At 36.0% G+C, this 19,458-nt stretch overlaps 1 protein-coding gene across 1 annotated transcript; it reads left to right on the top strand.

Moving 5' to 3' along the window:
* Window positions 1–14,671: 14,671 nt before the first annotated feature.
* Window positions 14,672–15,085, top strand: LOC125235587. Its single transcript, XM_048142184.1, has one exon. It carries the CDS (start codon window positions 14,672–14,674, stop codon window positions 15,083–15,085), a length of 414 nt encoding a protein of 137 aa, XP_047998141.1.
* Window positions 15,086–19,458: the final 4,373 nt, after the last annotated feature.

Here is a 19,458-nt window from a genome sequence, read left to right as displayed (position 1 = left end):
CGCGCTTGCGTATTGGCGCGACAGAGCCAGCGGCGTATCGCTTTCGTTTGGCGTCGGAGAAATGCCATTCGGCTACGGGGCCAGGATCGAAAGACCTCGCGATTCGCGTAAAAAATACCCATGTTACAAAAAAGTGGGGTGGACAACTATGAAAAAAAATGGGCCACCTAATAATGTATGTATGTATAACTTATCATAATGGGATCGCCATTAATAATTCGCTTTTACACCTGTAACTAAAATAGAGTGAAACTAGGTAAATAAAGTGAAGTTATTGATAATAAAAGTGTGTGCGAAACAGGCAACCTCATAAACAGCCAACGTTATCTAAGCGAAACTACTTATCTACTGCATTAAATTAGCCTTGACTGACATGCAAGCTGTAATACTCATAAACGGAGAGATGAAAGGCGGCCCCTAAGTACCCACACGAATAAATATTGGATCGTACTAATTATCATAAAAGTACGGGTTAGTCGTGCGCCCATTACCAAATAGCTGTCATTAGCGGCTAGCGATAAGCCCGGTCTGAGTAAACGCCACCCACAGCGATGCAGACTGTAAACTGGTATTATATTACTCCTAGAACCCAAGCACGCCGGCTATCTCATCAAAACTTGCGTCTGAGTTTATACTAAAATGCCAAAGAGCTCACAGTTATCTTAAGCAGATCTGCGCTTCAACGATCCCTATAGAGTGCATACATTACCGCGGATTACTCAGCCCGAGATAACGCGGGTAACGTGCAAAAGTTAGGGTATAAATCGCGTCAAACGTCTGGTTTCGTCTCGGCAGAGGATCGAAACTCGCAGATAATCCCACTTCGACAGTTCCAGACTTTTTCCTTGGAATTTATGCAATAACTTTTGTTCTGTTATGGTCAAGTTGGATATTTTACCGCGTTTTTTTTAAGCTGTGGTTTGTGATATTTATCGTCGTAAATTGTGGGTTTAGGAATCTATAAGCGAGGTTTTAGTTTTTATCTAGTTTAGTAATAATGTCGTCACGATAAAAATCAATTGCGGTGGCTCACCTCGGGAGCTGATAGTAATAACAGTGATCGCGGGCGCCCCGAGGCTGCGCGGGCGACGGGTTGATCGCGTCCATATTCTGTGCCTCCAGTGTAACAACGTATCGTAGCGCTAACGTTATGGTTAGCCTCACTTTGTATGAGAGGACGTTTTCGAATAATATCTGGGCAACCGAGCTTCGCTCGGTTCTGTTTCGTATCCTTGACATGTGTCGCCATCTAGTTCAAAAATGAATAGTACCTACATCGAGCGAAAGAATTCTCAGCCTTAACAACACAACTACTCCACACGAGATGGCGCGCATTTCGCCACAAAAACTCAAATAGTGTATTTTTCTATTCGTTTTAGCCTTGACCTGTGTCGCCATCTAGTGTTTGCAATAAATAGTACTTACATCAACCGAAAGAATTCTGTCTTAACAGTACAACTACTGCACACGAGATGGCGCGCGAAGAAAAACTCATGAAAACTCGAAAATTCGCGTTTTCCGGGACCTAAGGATAAGTTAGACCGATTTTTCACCCCCAAAAACCCCTACATAACAAATTTCTGCGAAATCGTTAGAGCGGTTTCCGAGATCGTCAGTGTAAATAAATATATATATAAATAAATAAATAAATAAATATACAAGAATTGCTCGTTTAAAAGTATAAGATTAGAATAATACAATACAATACAAATCCACTTTATTGCACAACCTCAGAAATGTACATAGGAACACACACATTACAATAAATTTTATTACAGAGGTAAACAACAGGTGGCCTTATCGTTAAAGAGCGATCTCTTCCAGGCAACCTTTGGGTAGTGGAAAAATGGTATTCATAACTTTAACTAATTAGGAGGTGCAAAAAAATAATAAATAATAATAATTAGGTTATCTTAAACATTTCACATTTCGTTTTAGAATAAAATGTAACTAGGGACTAGGTACCTATGTTCAAATGGTTCAAAGCAAGTTTCCAAATTATAGTACCAGCTATTGAAAATTTGATGTATTTTTTGTTCATCACTTAGGGTAAATAGGCAGTATAGACATTTTAAATACAACGGATTTCTCGGAATGTATGATTCAGTTTTAATTTTTTATAGAACAGACAGTAGTTTTATAAAAATAATCCTTGATCCAACTGTTTATTTACACAAAATTAATAAATACCTACATAAACAAATAACTACTACTATGAAGTAACCAATTTCATTGTTTCTAAAATAGTACTTGCCTACGTAAATTAATTATGAAGCAAGTATTTTATCTCTCAAAGAAAATATAAATAAATACATTTCCTGTTCAGAATAAGACTTTTCTGATTCTAGATAAAATCATTTCATTATAGACCGACAGTCATCAATTACTATTGGTATCATAGGGCTAGATGATTTTATTAATATCATTGATTTTGAAACATATCGTTTGTAGTAACTGCCAATTAACAATCACTTTTCGACATAAGTACTTAAAATATATTTTCGACCGCAAAGAAATACGAGAATTACTATTAAAAGTAAAAATACATTTGGGAAATTCCTCGAAATTTTGTGTTGCAAGTCGGATACGACTTTCATATTAACTAATACTATTATATAATGGCTATATATACAAAAAATAAATATAATTACTTTGGCTTTTCTGGCCGCATATTGTGCAGATTTTTTTTATATGTATTTGGAAAAGTTATTTAGGATGTCAAATACTTTTGGAAAGTTTACTATAGTTTTTAAGTTAGTTTTATTATAACATGGTATTTTTTAGCGTACATTGAAATTGTTAATTTATATTGTAGTGTATTTGTATAGGTAATGACTAATGTATTAAATAAAGCAGTTTGGTGAGGATGTCAGTTATAGTTTACATACATACATACAATCACGCCTGTATCCCATAAAGGGGTAGGCAGAGCTCATGAAACTACTAAAGCTTCAGTGCCACTCTTGGCAAATAAGGGGTTGAAAGAAAACGAAACTGTGACATTGCAGTGACAGGTTGCCAGCCTCTCGCCTACGCCACAATTTAACCCATATCCCACAGTCGCCTTCTATAGTTATAGTTTATTTGAACTTTATTGGCATTTTTAGTTTTTAAATGTTTATCATTCAACGGTTTTAGTTTAGCTGCATCATAAAATGTATTTCCGTTCCTTATAAAGTAAATAGGTACATGGCTAACGACAAATAAGTATATTCAGAAGCATACAAAGCAGTATGTTTTCATAAAAACTCATTCTTTACTCAGTCTCTCGAACTCGAACAATTTGAAACCGCGCGTAGATAACAACATAATCGTGCAAAAAGTTGGACTCCCATCGACATCGAATTGCATAAGCATAGGGGCGTGAGTGAATAATTCCCTCTGATTTATGTATGTTGCTTCCTCCGCGTACCTCATTACAGGTTGACGTTGAACGATGGTCGGTGACGGGAAATATTGGGAACTTTATGGTTTAATCGAATTTGTAATTGATAGAAAAACGGTTTCAACAATTTTTCACTGACTCATGTAGGCACTTTATCATGTAGATGCTGTAGCTGCGTTAGGGCCACTTCACTTACAAATCGTGGTCAAACGTCTACCTATTCAAACTTAAAAAAAACATGTCATCATAGATCAACCCCAAACATTAGAACGCGCATACACTACACCACACATAGATGGCGCCACAAAAAATGTCTTGTAGCCTTCGATTATACTTGTAAATAACGTTACGTATCACTTTTGACATAGATTTATGGCACGAAAGTGACACTGAACGCCAATCTACAAATAATCGATGGCAACAAGGCATTTTTTTGGGGCGCCATCTATGTGTGGTGTAGTGTATACTCGTTCTTAGGCGGTCGCATTTTAATGTATGGGATGGTATGATCTTCTTATATTTTAATCTATGATGTCATACATTTTGTTCAAAAACTAATCCACTTTTATTGTTCTTCAGTGTACTTTGGCAACTGGCACAAAACTTAACCTGACGCCATAATAAACCTGAAGTACGGAGATCAGTCAGCTTAAGTCGGTGTTCTTAATCATAACTTTGCCTTCAAGAACTTTCCCGAAATGCAAAGTGACTGCATCTGTTCTAGACAATAATCCGTGAGATACGATTTATTTAATATCAGAAGTTTCACGGGACCAACAGTTTACCTGAATCGTATAATGTAGTTTTATAACCTTTATATTTATAGAGTAAGTTGTATACACTTAATATAAACATCATAATAGTATATTTCAAAAATTTTCAAACATTAAATAAATGTCATATACAAAGAAAAAGTGACCAAGGCCTCCAGTGTTCCGAGCTGGAATCGAACCAGCATACTCCGCTTACCGGGCGAATGCCTGAACCAACATATATATAACAATATTATGTTTATAACATAATAGTAGTGTTACTACTTAAAAAATACAAGTTAAAATATTTTCTATGAAAATAATTTAATTTGTTCTTAGAGTAAAATGTTCAAATTGAAAGGGAGGCTCCTTTCCATTTTAGCATTTTCGCAACTGTTGAGTATTAAACCTTTTCGTTACAATATCCGTTTCAATGTATTTTTTGGGCGCAGAACAATAAAAGTTTGCCACGTTTGCACTGTCTGCCATTTTTCGGAAACGGATGTTAGTTGGCACTTCCGGTATCGGTTCGACGAGGCACCATGCCAACATTGCGAGGATGTATCGATTTGGGTGCGAAACTGTAATTAATACTAACGTAGCATCACAAACAGAGCTTTGTACGATGTGCCGATGTTTTTTTATACTACATCGGTGGCAAACAAGTATGCCGGCAGTGATATTGCATGCACTACAGTCTGGCAAAAAAATTAGAAATTAAAAAGTGGCAACAAGTTGCGTCCCTTTCAAATCAGTAAGGCAAGTGTGAGAAAACAGAACGACACTACGATGTTGCTACGTTTTAATTTGAACTGTTGTGCCAAGCTGCACAAGTCACCGTGACGGAACAAAATTAACGATTACATACCTACTAACTAATAAACGGTTATACTTACTAAGTTACCTATTCCCTAGCAGTAACTTACCTACACTACTTACATCCTTCTGAGCAGCTTCTAAGCAGTTTATTTTGGTTTTGAATTGGCAACTTTTAATTAGGTACGTACTTGATAAAAGTTACAAACCATGAATAATGTGTACAAAAATTTTACCAACAGCATTCTCAAGAATGTTTTGTACGTAATTCTTAGAACAAATTAATTTATTCTCATAGAAAATAATTTAATTTTCCCCTCACTAGCTCGGAAACACGTGTTTTGTCCTTTAATAACAGCGGGTAAAAACGCATTTTATCCACTAGTGGGTAAAGTAATTTGACCTTTAATAAAGTCAAATTAACTGCTTTAAAATTGATAAAAGTAGGTGAATCTAGTAATAAAGATGATTTACCACCTGTGGAACTATTGGAAGCAGTGATAAACGCATTTTTTGCGTTGTAGTTTCCTCGCTATAGTGAGCGGAAAAGTTTTGTGTTACACTCGGGTGCAAATGTATTTTACTTCTCGTGTGTTAAAAAACTCGCAAGTTCAGAATTATACTCGCTTCGCTCGTGGTTCAACTATAGAATCCTTTCACTTGCTCGTTTTTCAATTCCACACTCGGCGTTAAAATACAACTTTGCCCCCTTGTATAACAAATAACTATTGTATTTTTAGTAGACACACTACTATTTTAAATATACATACATACATACATACAATCACGCCTGTGTCCCATGAAGGGGTAGGCAGAGCACATGAAACTACTCAGGTTTCAGTGCCACTCTTGGCAAATAAGGGGTTGAAATAAAACGAAACTGTGACATTGCAGTGACAGGTTGCCAGCCTCTCGCCTACGCCACAATTTAACCCATATCCCACAGTCGCCTTCTACGACACCCACGGGAAGAAAGGGGGTGGTGAAATTCTTAACCTGTCACCACACGGGCGGGGTATTTTAAATATAAACTGAAATAAATGTCATATACAAAGAAAAAGTGACCAAGGCCTCCAAGTGTTCAAAGCTGGATTCGAACCAGCGTCCTCCGTTATCGCGACGGATGCCTATTGCCTAAACCACTCGGCCATTCGGACACGGTTTTTCTTTGTATATGACATTTATTTCTGTTTATTGTACGTAAGTCGGTAGGTAGCTAAGTACATAATTATGTGCTCCAAAACCCTTCCGCCCTAAATGTATAAATGTATGTTAGGATTTTTTTTTTTTTTTATACTACGTCGGTGGCAAACAAGTATACGGCCCGCCTGATGTAAAGCGGTCACCGTAACCTATGGACGCCTGCAACTCAAACAGTGTCACATGCGCGTTGCCACCCCATTAGAAACTTGTACATTCCCTTTTGCTGTGTTAAGTACACAGCAAAAAGGAGTGTACAAGTTCCAAGGAGGGTTCGGGTTGCCGACGACTCAAAGGACAATAAACGGAACAAGTTAGTTCCGTAAGTCCTCCCGTCATCAGCACACCGCACCCTCGTTGAGCTCTGGCAGCCTTACTCACCGACAGGAACACAACACTATGAGTAGGGTCTAGTGCTATTTGGCTGCGGTCTTCTGTAAGGCGGAGGTACTACCCCAGTTGGGCTCTGCTCTAGATTCGAGCGAGACGATATCCGCTGTGCTGTGCCCTACCACACAAAGCGGAATATCATTCGCTATGCCCTACCTCCTACTAAAGGATAACAATATTCCTTATTCCCATCTATCGTGAATAGTCATATCGGGTAATATTTTCACAAAACAAGTCACGTATTAAATGAGAATATTCGGGCGAGGCTGCGACTTATTTATCATTCCACTCGGAGCTACACCCCATGAATTTTATACAAGATTGAGCGATTTACTGAGCAAAATTGATGAGACGTCTATGGAACGGTGCACGGTGTCAGCGCTTGATTGGAAAATGTTGCCAAATTATGACGTGCACTAAGTTTTGTGGGTTCAAAGTGAAAAAGTAACCGCAAAGTATGAAGAATAAGTATCTTGGAAGTCTCTTTTATTTTAGCTATGTATTAACCGTTTGACTCTGAAGGTTTGGATTGTCTTGTCATAGCTATTTTGGTATAAGAGAGTTATGCCTCAATACCTATGTTTGTATGTATTTATAACAATATAATATGTGTAAGTAAACTTTCAAAACGCTTATTTACTTTTAAATGAATAATTAGTTAGGTATGATATTATTTAGTTAAGAGAAACCCAGATCATAACAATTAACAAAAACATAACCTTTATAAAGTGAATTGCAATTTGCAACTTACTTCACATAAATATGGCCGTTTGTTTAACCTTTCAAAAGATCTAACATGCATACATTACATACATTTAGGTGGATAATTAAAATTGCATGCGAGCATTTAAATGAAAAACTGCGGTTAAATAAACATGAATGCAGCCCTGTTGAATGTATAACGCGACCACTATGATTTCGTCGCTTGCAGTTGCAGAGAGGCTTCTAAACGGGCCATGTTTTACACTGGAATATAAGGCCGGCAAACTAATTGATGTCCCTCTCTTACTCACATAGAAGTCACCCTAATTGAAATGAAGAATATCGTTTTTGAATAACTGTTTAATGTCTCATACATCATACAGCTTTATAGAAATGATTTCAATTTGTCTTGCTTGCCAGTTTAAATATGATTGAAAAAAGTTACGATCCGGTTTTTTTTTAACCAAAGTTGTCACTGTTGACGACTAACTGATTAATGGTAAATCTATTTTGCTTCAAGGTTGATTGTAAAAAAAAAAAAACTGAAAGATAACCGTCTTCTAGCAGAATGGATCTACCCAAGAGTTTGACAAATAATGTAACAAATTATGTAATATGTAATAATGTAACAAATTATGTAACTATTTACTTTAAGTACTTGAGCCGAAATCGAAGTGGTCGACTTATAAGGAGTGACGGGCCCCGTTCCTCACCTGTCAAGTGGTTTCGCATAAATGTAAAACTGGATGATGTTCTCAGTGGGCCTGTCAAGGCTCCGGGGAGCAATTAATTATAAATTTAATTGAAAACATCGAAGAGGCAGTCGTTTACACTAAATAGGAACAGCGATGTTACTTGATTGAATTCTGGCTTTGGGTTCGAGGTCAGGTTATTAGCTTTATGACTTAAGCTTTGAGAGTTTTATTGATTACCGTCGTGTTCTCACAATGGCAATAGGGCCGAGAAAAATAACAAAATAATTAATTAAGACTAAAATGTGTCCATTTACGAAGTTACATACTTAAAGGGTCTCGAACGTCATTATTGCACTTTAGAGCATTAAATTCAACATTTCTGTCTACTTAATATGTCTATATCTAAAAACACTGCTGTGACGGCACAGTGGCTTACATATTACAAGTACCTACATAGTTATTTGAATAGCCGGTACTTACCAATTTCATTTTCTAAAGTCTAATAACATTTTAGCTGAAGCCAAAATAATTTATGAAAATTATACATACCTATTGCTTGATTAATATATGTTTAGTGTTTACTTAGTTATAAAGTTTAGTTAACTTGTAACCCAAGTGTTCTTTAACTCATAACAAATGTCAACGAGGAGTCATTTTAAGCCGTTGACAAGTTTATTGGTCGTGACGCTAATGCCTCCGGATTTAGTGCAGACGAAATTAAATTGGAATAAAGTACAGTCCACAAAAAAGGTTGTATGCCTCTTTGATTCATTTTGTAATAGAATACCTGGAAAGGAAACGGAAACTTACATTAAGCTGTGTATAATACATATAAACATACATACATAAATTCACGCTGTATTTCCAAAAAGAGTTGGCAGAGAATGTGCACTTCAGGCTTCAGCAGTTTCAGTGTTTCACAGCTCAAGTGTCAGTGCACTCTCAGTAATTAAGAGGTTGATCATTGTGAGGCAAATGGATGGCTAGCATGCTCAGGGTAGCCCATGAGGATGGTCAGATGCTGCGAAGAGGGCAGCTGGTGGCGGCATGCATCGCGCAAACACATGGCGCGTGACCGCACGCTATGGACATGTTACTTTATATGGTCCCGATCCTCAGCAATGAGGGACCGAGGAAAAATGATATACATAAATCATTATTAAAATTCCAAGCTAATGTTTTAAGTTAAAATTCACTTCCTTGTATTTCGTAAACTAACAAAGACACTCCTTTCGAACTTTTCCTGCGTCTTAAACTTCATTTTGCTTAGAATTTCATTCAAATTTATACATAACTTCTTAAACTTTGGGGTACACAGGTGCTTGTTCTTGTTTTCATTTACAAAACATGCTTGTAAGTTTATTACATTTTCATTCAAAATACCGCTTTTAGGTTTTTGGTACCTATTATCTGTGTAAATGAATGTCTACTAATAATTAAAGAAACAGTAGAGTTATGCTGTTCAACGAATAGTTAATAGACATTTTTAAGGAAAGTGAAAAACATTTTTATACCTATATTAATTTTTTTATTACTTATAAAAAAATGGAAAGTATAAAAACAAAAATTTTTATACCGGTTATATTAATAGCAATTTTTTTATTAATCGTACAGTAACTGTTACTAGGATAAATCGACAAAAAAAAATTAAAACAATGCACCTTAAGTATTGATTGCGTAAGGTATTCTATCAAAAAAAACTCGACTGAATGTTTTTTTTTTTTTTTTTTTAATTTTTTTTTGTATGTATGTTATTCGATAAGAATGATTTTCAAAATTTTTTTTCTGATCGAACCGGTATAACCCCGAGACCCATTGGCACCAAGTCAGGGTCTGATGATGGGATCCTGGAGAAATCGAGGGAACTCTTCAAATGTTATAGGCACAAATGTTTTTAGTCTATTTTTCAAAGGTTATTTACGTCTGATGGTAATAATTTTTTGGCTGAGCTGATGATGGAAGTCAACTCTCAATGGTTAGGAGTTAAAGGATAATTCTTTCACTACTGTACATGATTCGGAGATACATATAATATCACTAGGAACCACTAAAAATCAACAAATAAATAAACTTTTTCGTACAGTACGGAGAAACTGTTATTTGTTAGGATAACATCAAATTATAAACAAATCAATTAAACCAATTAAAGGCGACGAAATGTCACCGACTACAAAAATATTGATTTGTTTATAATTTATTGATTACGATAACAAATCTGTGAAAGGTTTATTATTTTTGGATTTTTGAAGGCGGTTTTATTTTTTGTTAAAAAGTTTTTGATCCCGATTACAAGATGCGAAGCAAATAATTTCATAAATTATCTTTTCGGACCATTATCAAAATATAAACACAAGTAGCTCTCACGTTTATAACCTACGCTATTAAACTATGCCCTTGAATTTATTTATACTTTTGTCACTTGCAGTGAGTCGTATAATGTTCTCCACGGCTCATTATTCAGCTGTTATCTTTATGGTGCTTCGGAAAGAACTTTAATTGGTCCCAGATGTGCCGACGAATGTTCTGACGACGCTGACAACTGTGTTGCACGTTGGGACCAAATTGTTTGTCAACGTTGACATTAATTTTCGGGGAAAAAATATTATTCTTGAAATAAAATTTGGGACTTTGAAAATGAAAGGATGACTCACGCTTAAATCCCCGTTAGTATAAATTGCGAACAATGTACTCAAAACATTCAATAAATTTGCTAAATAAGTCACAAATTTATTAAAAGAAATGGATTTGAGCAGGAAGAATTGTAATTATATGTCTATGTAAGAGCATTTGAAATACAAAGTTTGTTTATAGGCATTGTCCGCAAATTCAGTTGTACTTTAGAGCGGGATGGGACATGCCAAAGTGTTCATTTCTATAAGAATCACGCTATAGTCCTGACGGACACGCGTGAAACTTTCTGTAGAAATTGACATATATCGGCCCATGCTAACATGAGTCTTAGATTTTTATTGTACCTATATTTATTTTACAATCAAATTAAACAATACATAATAATCATGTACTGATGTATGGTGTAATACGATTTATTTTCCAAATTTTATAGTTTAGGTCAACCGGAAGTACCCTATTAATTTTGACTTCCTTGAGAGTGTAGATTTTTTTTCAACTCAATTAACCTATGTTGTATTTACTTAGAAATAAGGTTTTTTTACAGCTTCAAGGAACGGTACAGTACACTTGAGTATAGGGTTTTTCCGAAATAAAGAATATTGAAAAATAGATAAACGGATAGACAAGAAAGTACATAATTGTATAAGGGTTCCATTTTTCCCTTTTGATCCGAAAAAGATAAAAAATCTTTGTCATTCAAAACTTTATGTGTTTTCTCAATTCAGCTTTTTTTCATTTATTAAACATTTCATTTTCATTAATTTATTGTAAAATGTTTCCAGAAAGGATAGGTAGATCTTATCACACAAAATTTCATACAAAACGATGTCTTGCCACTTCAAGGCAATGATAAATCACTTGCTATTTTTTTGAGTTACTTAGCATAAATTTATCTTATTTCGATAGTTTGTAATATACGTTTACACACACTGAACCCTACACGAAATTTGTCAGTATACTAAACACTATAAATTTCTGACAGTTAATCTTAAAAATCAATTTGAAATGATTTATTTTTAACTAATATTAAAAAATAACTATTCGGTCAGAGTAAGTATTTTCAGACATAGTCTCAATAAAAAGGGAAACTACACTCTGTCTCATTTATAGAGGTTAAACTTGACGACAAACCCAGCTACCATAGGTACACCATTTAAACAAGTTTTAAAAGATTTTTATAAGAAAAGCCTGCTATGTGACGCAAAACACACGATCTGGAAACATTCACGATTTCTACAAATTGTACTAAATTATCGCTATGTATGAGATTGTACAAATCGGGCACAAACATCTAACACATCTTATTATACAATATTTCCAAAAATATAGCTATGTATAGTTGTATCATAATTCACATAGCAGGCACAATTCCAAAACTGCATATAAATATACACAACACAAAAAAAAAAAATGAGTCTTGCTTTATTCGAAATGAAAAAAATGAAATATAGTAATGGCTGTTATAAATAATACCAATAAAACATGAAACTTAGCCAAATACACCCAAACATTAAAAATAAGTACTTACTGTACAAATTGGATTATTTATGGCCTACCTAATAATATATATAATATATATATTTTAGGATATCGATGTTTGCTTCGGTCAATCATGGCCTTGGATCTCACAAATATAAAACCATAAAATAACTTAACTACGCCATGAAATGTATCTCCCGTCAAATTTAATAGGTACCTATAGATATACAATTTCATGACTAACGGCCCGATTCAAACAAAGCTTAACAGATCCCATGCCGCTGTTGTACTGATCTGTCGTGCGTTGTCAAAGTGACCTCTTTTTAGGGTTCCGTGCCAAATAGGTACAAAAGGAACCCTTATTGTGTGATTCTGTCTGTCCGCCTGTCACATTTCTAAATATCTGAAGAACTACTTATGCTATCGATTTGAAATTTGGAATAGTTATGGACATTGTTTATTCATCAATTTGCTCAGAGTAACTTCATTGTCGGTAGTAACTTTCACATTGTGAGGAGAATGACGTAAGATTGACATGATGAAGTGACGTTTTGGGTTGAAGAAATATTTCGAGACTGATAGATCAATATCGTATCCTTGTGTGATTGTATACTTAAGCGTGATTCTAATGGGGCAATCTTTGATGGTTTATAATACCAGTAATTTTCTTATTTTAGAGCATTGTTCCTGAAAAAGGAAGTAAGTATGTTGTTAATTTTTTATCACCAAATTTATAGCCAAAGTAACGGAAGTTCGAAGTGTAAAGGAAATTGAAATAAATCTACCGCAGATGCTTCCAGTCATTCACAGCCCATAAAAAGTACTGTGAAAGGGTTATAAAAGATTAACCTCTTGTAACAGAAATAGATCCGATGCCTAATAAAGACACGGCTACTTAATCACAGCGGCATTTCCTTTAACCCTCTTAATCATTCAGGAATTTTGTTACATGTATTAGATATTTTTAGAAGCATTGTTACGGGTTGAAATAGACTTATAGTTACTGCCGGACGTGAATGTGTTAAGATTTGTGTAATCTTCCGGCGAACAGTGTGACATAAAAAAAAATACCAAAATGTTCAACTAATTTATGTTCCAAAAACGTAACCGTTTCAAAATACTGGCGCCTTCAGTTTTATCTGTTATGCAGTAAACTGGAAATAATAACAAATTACTGCCGGACAATCATTGCTCCGAAGATGTGAAGTTGTGAGTCACTGCAATATGATACGGATCTGTTAGTATTAAATGACGTTTCTTTATAGTTTGGACATTGACATATCCGGTCCACGTCGTATGTACTCGTAGATATAATATTTGAAGTATAATATCCTCTGTCAAAAATTTGCCACTTATTTTTGTAAATTAAAGTTTAAATTGTCCTTGAATACGTTTGTGCTCTTCTGTCACAATTGCGTTGAACATAAAACAGTTGAACGAAACATAATTAATAATTATTTTAATCCGACTTCGGCATCAACTATTATTCCTCGATTTAATCGAGTTCTAAATTCGTTAGATATTTACGGCGTATCTGCGTTGTAAAGCTCGGTGACATATAGTCCGGTTGTATTGTAATTTCGCTGTGTAATGGTGCGTCCGAAGCATTATGACTTACAGCGGGTGGGATGACGCTAGTGATGTGCGAAATGTTGTTCCCTTCCCGTACGTTCCCACGCGGAGTGTTGTTCTTTTCCCATGAATATCGAAACATTTATTGTGCTCTTAAGAATATTAAAAAAAAAAGTAACTTATTATTATTAATATATTTAATTTTGTGTTTTATAGCTCAGCACAATCAATATAATCAATCTATGTATTCCTTGTCTGTACTTTAATAAACCGTTGATAAATTATGAACCTTAAAAATAAGATCGCTTAAAAAAAACACCTCAAATGATTTTGCTTGATTAGCTTATTTGTGTCAAAAATAAAATATTTTTTAAGAGACCTTTTTTACTTTTCATAAAAACTATTAGGTACTTATGCAAAAATAATAATACTCAATTTAACTTACTACGTGAACCAAGCATGTTTCCATTTGTCGGATTTTGATTTTGAATTTACTCTGGTATTTTACTTTCAGGAAAACCGGTGTCCAGAAGCAGCAAGTGTGAAATAGCTTGATATAATATACATACTTATATCAATTATCCTACCACTTAACCGTCCAAATCAAATCCAATGTCTATATTTGTAGGAACAAATGGGAACGTGTTCTTAAGCCAGTAATATTCTCAGGAATAGTAACATCACTAGTCAGGGCGATCCAGGAGATCGCTTTATTAACACTAACCTTTTTGTTTGTATTGTGAGAATTAAATTAATTTGAGATGAGCTCGAATTGCGAGGTTGGATTTCAAGGTGTCTAGTTTGAAATATGATTTTATGACTTCCACCATATGGTTGTTAGCAGAAAAAGATTAAAACACAGAAAATTTAATTATTTAATTAAAAACGGTCAGAAGATAATCAGAAATGGCAACGTAGACGACAAATTCAAAAGATACGAGTATGAACATTTAAATCACCTAATACCAAACCAATCTTCTTCTTTGTCAAGTATCTTGGAATTGTTTCTTGATGATGTGTGTGTGTGTGTGATATCAGACGATGGTACGATGGATGCGGATGCCACGCACAGAGTCGCAGCAGGGTGGAACAAATGGCGCCAGCCTAAGGGAGTTATGTGTGATACAAAGATGCCAGTAAGAACGAAAGGCACAGTTTACAAGACTGCAATAAGGCCGGCTATACTATATGGCACTGAAACATGGGCTGCCAAAAACGTACAACGTAAAAACACTCAGAAGCTCCACACCGCTGAAATGCGGATGCTGAGATGGTCGAGCGGTGTCACGCTAAAAGACAAAGTTCGCAACGAATACATCCGAGGTAGTCTAAAGGTGGCCCCAATTACTGATAAACTCGCAGAGACCAGACTCAGATGGTATTGGTCATGTCAGGCGCAGACCAGAAGATTTTGTCGTGAAGAAGTGCCTTTCCATCGCAACAAGCAAAAGGGGAAGCGGTAAACCGCCAGCCACATAGCTAACGACTGTCCAGAGGGACATGAAAACTCTATCATTACAATGCAATGACGTATATGACCGCAACAAATGGAGTGACATGATTAAGAAAGCCGACCCCGTGTAACGGGATAAAGGCGAGGACAAAAAACCAAACCAATATCGCGAGATATATGAATCTCGCAATGTATTGGTTTCCGTTGAAGTTCAGGGTGGCTAGCCGAATGGCACAATCGCTCACGAAACGCTCACGAAACGAAGCGCTAGTAGATATCTATCTCTATCGCGCTTGCATATTGGCGCGACAGAGCCAGCGGCGTATCGCTTTCGTTTGGCGTCGGAGAAATGCCATTCGGCTACGGGGCCTGTTATGTATTATATTAGGATCAACAGTAGGGTAATTCCATGTAACAGAGTAATGTAAGTGACCAATTATTTGCATGTTTTTTATTCATGGTGCTAATTTAAATATCAATATATCTAAGGATTAAAAGTAGGCTTATCTAGAGATAAATTAAGACTTCAATTTGCATCATAAATAAAAAAACATGCAATGAAGTGGTCACTTACAATTGCCCAGTCATCATCATTCCCTTGCCCTTTTCCCATTATTTGGGGTCGGCGCAGCAGATCATCTTCCTCCATTTCTCTCTATCAGCCGTCATTTCCATACTAATACCTTTCACTCTCATATCGTTGTTCACACATTCCATCCATCTTTTCTTAGGCCTTCCACTACCATTGTATCCATCCACTTTCATATTTACCACTCGTTTTATAACATTGCTTTCATCCCTCCGCATTACATGCCCATACCATGCTAATCTACTTCCTCTCAATTTCTCTGTCACTGGCGCTACTTTCAGGCTTCCTCTTATATACTCATTCCGAATCCTATCCAGTCTTGTCACACCACACATCCATCGCAACATTCTCATTTCATTCACATGCAGTCTTCTCTCATCATTCGTTTTGGTGGCCCAGCACTCACTTCCATACAGGACGACAGTGGAATTGCCCAGTATGTTACAAATATGTTTCATCAGTTATTTCAGTAAAAGGGTAAAAAATAGAATAATAAATCATGACATCCACATCTGGCATTTATCAGGAATGCAACGTTTTTCTTACATTTGACACATCTTCGCATCCGCTCCCCATTCCTTAGAATGCAAGTCCGATTTTCGGAGTGTTACGTTTTAAAATGTGACCGGAGAAAGAATTGTTTTTCCATGTCAGCCTTTGTACGTATCTAGAGCATTTTACTTTATACCGGGACAGTGTCACTCGAGTTGCGGGACGTTTGTAAATTTATCACGAATACGGAACTGACGTCCACGTAGGACACTGGAATATTTCAAGTAAATCCTAACTATTCTACTAGGAAAGCGGTTCCTGAAGAGGCGCACCGCACACTTGCTAAATAAACATATAAATAGAAGCTACATGTACAGAATTAAGAAGACTAAATACAGCAAAGAAGCTTGTGGTGGTACTATCAGCTGCAAAAGTGCATGGTGAATTTATCAATGAATTCATTCATATTTTCTCCATGCACTTTTGCAGCTAATAATAACTGTATATGCGAGATATTTATGCTTAGAACCGACTGCTTCAAAAACGGGGTCACTACCACTTGACTGGGCTAAGAGTAGGTAGTAGGTCGCTTTCATTAGATAATGTATGTTTTGAAAAGGTTGTATATTATATATTATTTTTGTTTGCACGGGCATGAGTTTTATTATGTGACACGTCGTTAGATTTATTGCACCGTATTTGTGGCAATAAATTAAACTTCATTTAATGAGAGCGAGATGACCGACTTGATCGACATAATTAAAACTGAGGAAGTTGCCAGCAAGCAGAGATTTTAGTTATGTCAAATATTCGAAATTAAAATATATTAGAAAAGGATATTGAAGATAATTTTTGCAGTTTCATAAGCGTATATTTAGGTACGTGTTTTAGGTACATTTTTGTGCAGCAGTCTGCGGTCAAGTTTATAAATAGATGTACTAACTTTTCGGGATTCCTCATCCAAGTATTCTTAATATTCTTATCATAATCCTCCAACAATTTCTTATTCTCATCAATCACACAAAACCTCATTCCTACTTCCCTTTGTAATGTAGTTCGGTACGTACAAAATGTCATTATTAATGACACTATATTTGTCACAATTCATCTTGCGGATAGGTAGTGACGTTTCTCTATTACCGGAATATGCCAACTCATTGCCCGGTGGTTGGCCGCGCCCTTATTCTGGGAGCTTGGCTGAAAGGTCTCAAGTGTTAGTTTTTGTGACTTTATTTGATGAGAAAGGAATTTATGAATTTATTGATGCCCAAATTTAAATATAAAAAATTTAACGTTTTCAAGACCGATATTTGACATGATAATATTATAGGCTTTCGATATAAGAATAAAATAAGCCATGTGCGTCACGTTTCTTAAAAAAAAAACATATTTATTGGAATGTCCTTTTATTGACAAATGCCGATAGAAAAGGCATATCATAAATATGACAGATATGGCGATATGTTTATATCAAGACGCAGTAATCTATGTTGGAAATAAATATTTAAAAAATAAATTAATAAAATAAAACCGAATGCCAGTGACATTAGTGCACCCATTGTAAGTGTTAATAATTTCCCTTTGAATTCATTTTACTACATATAATAGAAACGTTTAAAAAATAAATACTCCAATAAAAACTAATGGATTAAAATAGAAACCGCAGTTTGACTCACATCGTCCATTTAATTGTATAGCTTTGAATGCTTCTTTCCCAAAAAAACGTGTTCTTTCATCAATAAATCCCAAAGTTGATTTATTGACAAACGCACACTATTCCGAACAGATTCGATATAATTTGTTAGCCAAATAATCCGGGATTTCGATGCGGACCCCACGACGTTATAAATAAAACCGTTCGCAATAAAATAACGGAGACAATTACAGAGGACTGTTAGTCGGAACGAGCTAAATTTCACCCACATTATGGCAAATAATGGCAAACAGTAGGCGATGCGTCGTCGGCGCGCACCCTCGGCGCTCGCGCTCCCTGCGTCGATGTGTTACGCCCTAATCCCCTTTATATCTAAATGCACAACAGGACACCCGATAGAACCAAAAAAATCGTAACACGGGAGCCCAATAATGCGAAAATTTATGTCACGGGCACGTGCTGATTTCACATAATGGCAACAAGGAATTCGCATATTGGTAATCACATTAAGCGAATTTTATTAGCATTTATTATTTGTTTATACGTCAAAGCGCGCTTTATGGCGTATACTGTTGGAATTGCATTAGGACGAATATTGTGCGAAAATAGGTAAATGAAAGCTTGGCTATAACGTCAACCGTTATGCCCGTTTATGATTCGAGTTGTGTCGTTAGCATATTATTTATGAATCCTAAAGTGTTCGAAACGTTGCAACATTGTACACCTACGGAAAACAACTGGGGTCAGATACCTACAGCTGAAACCTTTTTGAGCTTAGCTTTTTGGGAAAATACCTTCAGATAGTTAACGAGAACGAAAGTTCCACAAAAGTAGATAATGTAATTTTTTGTAGTGGGGGATCAAGGGGATACATCTGCCCCAAGGGACGCAGGGTACAGTATTGCTAACTCTATAAGACGACTAGCTGCATTCACCCGAGCGGATTGCCCGAGGGCAAGACGATAGAAAAACATTTTATACTGGGAAACGCCACCTGCACAGATAAATTGAGTAATTCTGGTCAATGCCACCCTCTTGTTCCCTCGTACCGCGAGATACAGATATCTACGTTGCACAAACAATTAGTTCCATTTGCAATATTAAAAATGGAGCCCCATTCAAATAAGGACAGCTGAAACAATAGCTAAGAAAACGGGACTGCACTTTTTCAATTTCAATCGTCCGGTGGCTCGCTTCGCTTAACGGACTTAACAACGGAACGAAGAAACCGAATGAAAGTCTCGCTCATCATGATTTATAGTGCAATACCTATAAAATGAAATTGCGGATTGTGAACTACGCTACAGTTTTATAGTCGGACTTATCCAACAGATGTAGGGTCATTCGGCGCCTCGAGGGAGGCAGGGGCGACGTAATAATGTTACCGAAGTTTAAGCAAGGCGGATGGCTATTACCGGGCCAAATTGTGACCGTAGGTCACCCGCTATTTACTTGTACAAGTCCGAGGTAAATACTAGCAAAATAAATTAGTCTAACTCAATTGCGCCATTGAATCAACATTGAATATAGCCGGGATATTTTTGCGACTAAAACAAAAGGTTAGACAGTTATTAAATGTCATAACACAAGTGTATGCGCCATTAAGAGTCAAAGTTATAGCGTCGCATAGTTCGGCGTATGTAAATCT

Source organism: Leguminivora glycinivorella, chromosome 17 (assembly GCF_023078275.1).
Source record: "Leguminivora glycinivorella isolate SPB_JAAS2020 chromosome 17, LegGlyc_1.1, whole genome shotgun sequence".
Taxonomy (NCBI): domain Eukaryota; kingdom Metazoa; phylum Arthropoda; class Insecta; order Lepidoptera; family Tortricidae; genus Leguminivora; species Leguminivora glycinivorella.
Note: the sequence above shows the minus strand (reverse complement) of the source record. Positions and strands in the feature narration are given on the sequence as shown.

Bases quoted from the DNA above. Each gene is read 5' to 3' on its own strand.
- LOC125235587 (XM_048142184.1), top strand. From the start codon at position 14,672: ATGGATGCGGATGCCACGCACAGAGTCGCAGCAGGGTGGAACAAATGG.